This window comes from Nicotiana sylvestris, chromosome 2 (assembly GCF_000393655.2).
Source record: "Nicotiana sylvestris chromosome 2, ASM39365v2, whole genome shotgun sequence".
In the NCBI taxonomy this organism is placed as follows: Eukaryota; Viridiplantae; Streptophyta; class Magnoliopsida; order Solanales; family Solanaceae; genus Nicotiana; species Nicotiana sylvestris.
Genome location: NC_091058.1, coordinates 67,687,915 through 67,696,436, shown reverse-complemented (window position 1 = coordinate 67,696,436; position 8,522 = coordinate 67,687,915). Strand labels below are relative to the sequence as shown.

General features: G+C 37.7%; 2 protein-coding genes across 2 annotated transcripts; both read right to left on the bottom strand.

The window, feature by feature from the left end:
* Nucleotides 1–1,049: 1,049 nt before the first annotated feature.
* On the bottom strand, nt 1,050–1,982 carry LOC104224520 (uncharacterized). The gene has a single exon (XM_009776200.1). The coding sequence runs from the start codon at nt 1,980–1,982 to the stop codon at nt 1,050–1,052; it is 933 nt and encodes a 310-aa protein (XP_009774502.1).
* Nucleotides 1,983–3,225: 1,243 nt separating this feature from the next.
* Nucleotides 3,226–6,684, bottom strand: LOC104224516 (N-acylphosphatidylethanolamine synthase). The gene is made up of 5 exons (XM_009776195.2): nt 6,395–6,684; nt 5,617–5,744; nt 4,812–4,897; nt 4,388–4,525; nt 3,226–3,770 (listed from the first exon to the last, which is right to left on the bottom strand). Exons 1-5 carry the CDS (start codon nt 6,640–6,642, stop codon nt 3,477–3,479), a joined length of 894 nt encoding a protein of 297 aa, XP_009774497.1. The 5' UTR covers nt 6,643–6,684; the 3' UTR covers nt 3,226–3,476.
* Between the last annotated feature and the right edge of the window lie 1,838 nt (nt 6,685–8,522).

Below are 8,522 nucleotides of genomic sequence, written 5' to 3'. Positions count from 1 at the left end.
AAATTTATACCTCCAACCAACACGGTATAAATTTAATCCCACGTCTTATCTCACCTTATCCCTCTTACCAAACTACCCTTAAGGAATTCCAATGAAAATAGACTGCGCAATTCAAGCTCATCAAATCTTTTTCTGAGCACACGTATTAACTTCTTTTGGTTAGAATCAGAACTTATACAGCAACAAGATGAAAAACCAAATTCAAGCCTCTTGATTTTCTAACGAGTGCCATCTACGAGAAAGTGAGTCCACAACACTATATATCAAAACTATCAAACATGGAATCCACCACATCAATTCCGACAGACACTTCTACTTTTGGTGAAATCAGAATATATTCTAACAGAACACCAAAAGAAGAAGGGGAGCTTGGTGCAATGGTAAATATTTCAAGCTATAGAAATGGCTTTTTGCAAAAATACAAGGTAAGACTGCATAATGTCATCCAGCCTTCCCTAGACCCGTGCATAATAGAATCTTAGTGCACTGTGCTACTCCTTTTTTAAAACACAAAACAAATTCAAGATTCCACATTTTCCAATTATCCATTTATGGGAAGTGCTTCACAAAAGCTATCAAACCTGGAACTCACCACATCAATTGCTATGAATTGCAAATTACAAAATTAAAGAGGTGTGCTTGAATTAAAGAAATTTTGACTAGACAATTGAAGGATTTGGTATAGACAATTAAAGAGGTGTGCTGGACTCTTCACCATCTTCCTCGCTATAAATTGCAAATTGTTAAGCCACTCGTGAAAATGTAAGACACATCTAGCTCATCAAATCTTCAACAATGAGCACGCACATTCTCTTGTTTTGGTAAGAATGAAAATTTAAACTAACAAAGTGCAAAACCTTATCATTTTCTTTGCTATAATTGGCAACGTTGCTTGGTAAAAAGGGTGTGCTAGACACAATTAAAGAAATTCCAAAAAGAAAATGTAATAGTAGAAACACAGTTCAAGCTCATCAAAATCTTCTTATGAGCATACATATTCTCTAGTTTTGGTAAGAAAGAACACATACCAAAAAAAGGCAAAACCAAATTCATGATTCTTGATTTTCCAATGATTTCCATTTATGAGAAAGTGCATCCACAATACCATCAAAGCTACCAAAATTGGAACTCACCACATCAATCCCAACACCCAAACTCTCAGCACCAGCAGCTGTGACCGGGCCGTGCGCCGCCACCACCATTCTTGGACACCTCCTCCTCACCATTTCCCAATCCAATCCAAATTCCTTCAAGCTCTTCAACAAACCCTCCACTTCTCCAGTACTGGTAAACACAATCGCATCAAATCCACATTCCTCTTCACTCCTTGTCACCACCTCCACTGCACATTTCGCCCCCGCCCACCGTGTCTCATATGCATCTAATCTCACTGGAATCCAACCCTTTTTAGCTAAATCTTCAAGGAATTTTGGCACTACAGGTGGTTCATCCAACCCAATCACTAACGGAACTGGACATAACACTTTTCTTCCTTGGCCTAATCCTAGGGCATCCACTAGCCCAGATGGGGTTGCAATTGGAGGAACCAAGATTCTAATTCTCTCAGGATTTTCACACATTTTCCCAATGAAATCTTGATCCAGGAGCTCAGCATCCTTGCCCAAAGCTGCAATTGTGAGGATTTCTCCATGTGGGGTTAATGGGAGTGCGGAGTTAATAGATAAAGCTTCTGAAAAAGCAGTGATTCCAGTTCTTGAAGTGAATGCAAGAGCTGAAAAATCTTCAAGAAGTGAGTAGGGTTCATTGCTGGTAAAATTGAGGTAGTGGTTAATAGAAGAGATGGTTTGTTGGGTAGATTCAACAATGAGAGTAGGACACCAAAGAGGAGTCCAGCCTTTGAGTTGTATGAGCTCAGAGAGTCTACCTGCGTAGTTTTGAGGAGTGGTGAAAGCAATGACACAGTTTCTTTTACTGTTTTCAGGGCTTGGAATTGGAAAAGGATATATCGGAGGATGCTGCATCTTTTTAGAACCACCACTATCATTCCCTTATCATTTTGGGAGTTTTATCTATATTGGAGTAGTTCGCCGGGAGTTAAAATTCCTGTATGGTATAGAAAAACATTGCGATAAGATGTCTCTTTCTTTTTTTCCTATGAAAGGCGCGCGATGTGAAATTGTGATGACGATTGACGGGGATAAATAACGTCAATATTAGGAAAAGGATTTATTGTAAATTGTAAAAACCTAGTAATCCCATCAACCCGTGGTGTTGCCGTGTTGGTTGTACAAAATTTAGTAAGCGTTTAGGGCCCTTTTTGTACGAGGTATAAAAAGATAGTAATTAATTCTGAGATTAATTTATTTCATGTTTGTTTTAGATAAAATCGTGATATAACTAATCTCGAGATTGTAGCATTTTTTTATTCTTATGGGAATGTGGGATAATTAATCTTTCGGATAACTAATTTCGTGATAATTAATTGTGGGGGATAATTTATTTTTCAACCGAACAACCCCTTAAAGATTTAAACAATGTTAGGTTGAAATTGAGCGGAAAAAAAAGTATTTAGAATTGAAATTGGAAAAAATATCCGAAAGTTTATGTAACTGTGTTTGAATATAAACTCATTTAATTAAAAAATGAAGATTTGATACTGAAAACTGTTGCTCCTATCTTCTCTTGAAATATTCTTCAAGTAAGTTTTTCAACATTTCACCAAGACTTTAAATATTCTAGTTCTAGTTAATAGTTGAGCATTCTAATGGCTAAGGAAATTTTTTTAAAAAAATACTAAAATTCATATGTGCAAATACTTGACACTTCCTCACAGTGGCGGACCCAGGATTTTGTGCAAGCAGATTCAATCTTAGAAGTACATAACTTTAGTCGTAAAATCGTAGTTGTCATGTGGGTTCAAATAAAATATTTATACAAAATTTATGCTGCTTTGATCATAATTTATACATATACACAGTATTGTTTTTTGGTGAGTGCGTCCGCCAGTTCCTCAGTGAAGAATGATTCTTCCATATAATCTTTCAATAACTAGACATTCGAACTTTTTTCTTCAAACAGTTTTACTCCAAAAACTTCTCCCCAAAGGAATACTGTCCAAAACTAGTCTATTTATGTTCAATCTGGTTCTAGCGGTTGACAAAGGAATACTGCAACACATTATTACCATTCCTTGTACATAATCTGTTTCGCGTGCAGCCAAAGGAAGGAACAAGGCACTATAGCACCCAGTAAGTCCGCAAATACTTTTCCAGAATTGAAGTGATATCTTTCATTTTGACCAAATGATATTGGAAATCTCAAAATGCAAACATTACAGCTACAAGGATGATACCGTGATACTGAACCCAAAAATCTTATCCTGCATCCTCAATTAAGTGTCTAGCCTCAGACTATCAAAATCATTAAAAGAAAAACTACAATTGACTCAATACAATATGACCTTCAACACGGATGCACCTTACAGATTTCCTTTAACTGATCGGAAAGCACCAACTCTATTGCTTGGGCTTCATGTAAGATCTACTGAAACTCCTTAAGTTTTCCAAGGCAGTTCGAATTTGATCAGATATGGTCATGTACAGACATCTCTGTGCTGCCTCGTCCAGTCCACCAAGGATGGTTCTGGGCCACCGCCCACTGGAAGATGATGAATCCCGAGATTGAGATAGAGCCATCTCTCTCAGTTCAGGTAGGTTGAATTCCATTGGCTCACCAACAACTATTTTTATCTCCCGGTTCCATAAAGGAACTGGAGGTCTTCTCCCACAAGCATAATTCTCTGGCATAACCTGAAAATTGATCAAAGCAAAGAATGTCTAATCATCCCAAGGATCAACTTTAAAGTTAATCAAATAAAAAGCTGATTCAGAATCATAATCCACACTTAATTTGGAAACAAAAATATGTATCCCTGTCCATAGAAATACAAAGGATAGCTGACAGTAATGACCGTCATGACACTTAGGCCACTCTTATTCTCTTTTCTTACGTTGGAACAGGAGGGAAAGGAGAAAGCAACTATGGCATTGGTAAGGCATGTCACCTTGTTAGTGAAGTTGACAAAAGAGTCAATGGACAGTTTAACAACATTGAAGCAGTGCCACAAATCCATCAGATTTTGAAAAACACTGTTAATACTGCATTACCTCTAGTCCTCTAACCTACACTACATTTTTTCTACAATAAAATTAGCTCCACCGAAAAGCGGGGGAAATTTAGCAACCAATGAACAATATATAAATAAACAGGTATAGATTACAGAATCACAACAATCCGAACATCCCCAAGAAGGTCTGCTTCTTGTGCATAATGTATTACCACCAAAAGCAACTAAAACCCAATGGATCCATTGCTATTTTGCATTGTTCAATTCCCTGTGTATGAGCAGACTATGTCAAGAACCTACCTTTTCAAAACCATGATGGACAATAGGCAAGACAATTGGAGTCACAGGGGCACGAGCAATGAGACTGGCAGTTCCCCACTTCAATCGTCTTATTGGAGCATCTTCTTGACAGACCTTCCCTTCTGGAAATGTATGCAACTGCCCATTTGGAAATTAGTCTTTCACCGAGCAGTGGATCATTTCAAATGCAACATTTAATACTAGAATAACACGATATAACTTTTGGGGAGCGTGTATTCATTTTAGTGCAATACCAATTGGGTAAATGATAAAACCACCCTAATCAGATGCAAAAATTTGAATTGTACATAACCCCTCGAGTGTAACAAAAAATTCAATTGATTTAAGCAGAAATCTGCAGAATTCGACACCAACGTTCATAACCAAATGAAGGGTCCATGGTATGGGGTAAAAGAAGCATTACCCAGGCTCCGTCACTCAAACGATCAAGAGCTTCATTCATATGTTCTTGATAGATTCCACCCCCTCTTGTTATTGGTATACATTTCCCTGCACGTCTCCACACCGTGAGAAGCAAGCCACACTAAGAACGACGCCTTTTTTTAATTATATGATTCTTGTGAGTCTGCAAGTGAACCCCAAAACCTCAAAATCCCCTAAGGTCCACCAAATAAGAGTCCTCCACTACTTGCTTTAACAAGGGAAATATGAAATATTAAATTGACTATTATACATGTCAGTGGAGAATAAACCACACAAGCACACATCCAAATCTAAAATTATTCTCAATATGGATGCATGGGTGCAGATAGGAATAGCTGCTCAACATGGAAGCTTGTTGTACAGAAGCATGAGTGCAGATCCGAACAACTGCTCATTATGAAACTTAATATCCGTGTAAATGGCAAGAAACCACATTAGCATGCATGCAGATACAAAAAAGTGCTAATATGGAAGCTTCATATCCACGTAAATGGCACAGAAACCACATAAGCACGGTTGAAGATTTGAGCTAGTACTAAGATGCAAATTTTTTAAGTGAATGATCTCCAGATATTCTCAAAGTCCTTGATTGAACATCATTATGCAAAAGCATGCTCCATCCTTCCTAGAAGAACATAATTTTCTGCTGAAAATGCATGTCCACTGACAAAGCATTCATTTTCACTTTTGAGTTCTAGGGTAGTCTAATACAATATTTTCATAAGTAATAAAGTAAGGCATGAAAATACAAGAACAGAAGTGTACCAGACCAACAGATTACACACCAAGCCGGAAAAAATATGACAACGCTGTATTTTTAAAGCATATGTCTTCAGCTGCGAGTACCCATCTCGCCAGCTTCGCATCAGAAATTGGAAAACCTTTGAATCCCCACATAACTGGGTCATCCAACCTGCAGTTAGACACACAATAGAAATAAGAGACGGTAACTAAAAAAATCAAAGTATCCCGGAAAGTCACTAGACCAATGATCAAATCAATAATCAGCTATGCTTGAACCCCAAAATGGGGTTGGTTATATGGATCCTGTATATGCATTCCGTTATATGATGGCACATTTCATTCCAAAAATCAGCAAAGATTGAAATAAAAGGACGGGTAGTCTTATTATCCTCTCTCCCTTTAACTGACTGCACACAGACAAATTCTGTAAATCAATGTCCATTAACTGAGATTATAAGTAACCAGAAACCGGATTTCCCAAGCCAACTAAGAATGTCTACCTCAGTACCTAGGACGATAGTTAGATGTTATGACCATTTTGTGATCTCCACAGAATCTGAAACCTAAATGGCTAAAAGCATTCAAATGAATAATGGGTGTTCAACTCAGCAATCAATAACGAAGTAATCAATTTTCTCTACCAACTCTTGTATGCCCAGCAGCTTTGTAATGGCTATTTTATTCAACTTGAAGAAAAAAAAAACAAGTTTCTCAAGCAAATGTCTTAATGTAAGCATATATCAGAAACAAGGTTTTCTGAATTAAGAAGAGAATAAAGTGAAAGATTTATTAGGATGGAGAAGAGAGCAAGTGACTAACGTGGACATGTGATTGCTGACGGTGAGGAGAGGAACACCGGCAGGGCGGGATCGAACGAGCTGGAGGAGGGTGTCGCCGTTGTGGACAGTGGTGGTGTTGAGTAGATTCGCCACCGCCTTCGCGAACGAACCTACCGCCGTGATCACCATTTTCCTCGGAAGACCACCTAGGTGGCTTGCTCTCGCCGCCCACTCCATCGTCCGACCACCCACCATTTCTCTAACACTGATATTCAAGCCCGCCGGCATAAAACTTCTTTTGTTTGGGCACCAATTTGTCTATTTGCCAAGTGTTATGCGAAGAAAATGCCATGTGACTATTTTAGTTAAAATTAGGTAAAATTAGTTTATCTTTTTGAATTTGAATTTCAAAATACTGAAATATCTACCCTTTTACATTTTTTAAAAATTAATTTACCAACAACGATTAATTATGGAAAGTTACCAAGTAATAAAATTTGGGAACGATTGTGTGCAAATTCTAATGATGATAATTAGTTTATTTTTTAAATTTGAATATGAAAATACCAACAAGATCCAATAAAATATCTCTTCAACCTCTTTGTTGGTCATTTTGAGGAAATACAAGATCCGCAATTCAATATGTGTATTTTCAAATTTAGAACCTATGGCACCTGTCAAATCCACAAGAATTTGACAATACTGAACTCGTTGGTAATTAAATCTTTCTCATATTTTTTCAGTTTTAGTTTACTTTTCTTTATATGTTTTCTTATGATTGTGACATGAAAAAAAATCTCAATCTCAATATCTGATGTATCTAAAATTTTAGTCCTTGCGGATTAGTTTAATTAAAAAAATTAATTGTCAAATATTGATGAAGAATCAACTTTTATCATATCATCTTCTTCACTTTCTTATGCATTTTAAGCTTTTCATCTCATTATGGAACATACATTCCACCATTTTCATATTTATGAGTAGCTGGAAACATTTTCAACGGACAGGTTATAGTTTGAATACCAAGCTCATCTTATAATTAGGAGTAGTTGAAAATTAAGCTCCTAAACATGAGTTCCAGGAACTATGAATTTATGATCCAAATCACTCCAATTATAGTAAAAGTTGAAGTTTAATATTTAATTTGAATTTCTTTATTTTGTTAGTTGCATAACCATTTAGGTGGAATGTTAGTGTGACGACCCAAAGGGCCATCACTTATTTTCTTACCCATTATGTGCTTCTGAGGCCTTGAAAACCTCATTTAGAGTCGCTTCGATTTGCGTGCGCAGTCCAGGAGCGTAGCTGAAAAGCTTAAATACGAAATTCTGTGAAAAATGCTAAGTTTTGATATTAAAATGAATAAATTTGACTTCGGTCAATATTTTGGGTAAACGGACCCGGACCCGTGATTTGACGGTCTCGGAGGGTCCGTAGGAAAATATGGGACTTGGGCGTATGCCCGGAATCGGATTCCGAGGTCCCAAGCCCGAGAAATAAATTTTTGAGTGAAATTGCTTTCTTGAAATAATTAAGGAAATTATAAATGAAATTTGATTATAAGACTATGGTATCGGGCCCGTATTTTGGTTCCGGTGCCCGGTACAAGTCTTATATATGTTTTGAATCACTCCTGTAAAGTTTGGTAAACGGACGTCGTTTGACGTGATCCGGACCCTAATTGGGAAATTGATGTTTAAAAGGAAATCTGAGAAAAATTCATTGATCTTGAGGTTTAATTCGATGTTTTTATTTTGGCGAATTGATTACACGAATATGTTCGGATAATGTTTTTGAGATTGTGTAAATATTTGGGTTAGAGTTTCGAGGGCTCGGGTGAGTTTCGAGTAGGTTCCGAGATGCCTTAGGCTTAAAAAGATCAGATGTTGCAGGTTCAGAAAATATTGCAGGTCTCTGAACCCTCTTGCGTGGTCCGCGAGAAATCGCGTGCGGCCGTGGAAGGGCCAGCGCGGCCGTGGTCGCCTTTGAGCGGTCCGCAGTGGATGTTGTGCGGCCGCGGTCGGCTTTATGCGGTCCGCACGAGGCTATGATCTGCAGGTCTTCAGGGAGGCCTGTGCAGCCGCGGTCCTTTTTGTGCGGTCCGCACAGGGAGTTTTAGAGGAGTATAAATTCACGTGAATTTCAGTTATTTTTACACTTTTCAAAAC

What these genes read in the sequence shown, in the direction of transcription:
- LOC104224520 (XM_009776200.1), bottom strand. Translation starts at nt 1,982, where the DNA reads ATGCAGCATCCTCCGATATATCCTTTTCCAATTCCAAGCCCTGAAAAC.
- LOC104224516 (XM_009776195.2), bottom strand. Translation starts at nt 6,642, where the DNA reads ATGCCGGCGGGCTTGAATATCAGTGTTAGAGAAATGGTGGGTGGTCGG. An exon ending in GTCAGCAATCACATGTCCAC is followed by an intron (nt 5,745 to 6,394) that starts GTTAGTCACTTG and finishes GTCTAACTGCAG; the next exon opens with GTTGGATGACCCAGTTATGT. An exon ending in GTCATATTTTTTCCGGCTTG is followed by an intron (nt 4,898 to 5,616) that starts GTGTGTAATCTG and finishes GGAGACGTGCAG; the next exon opens with GGAAATGTATACCAATAACA.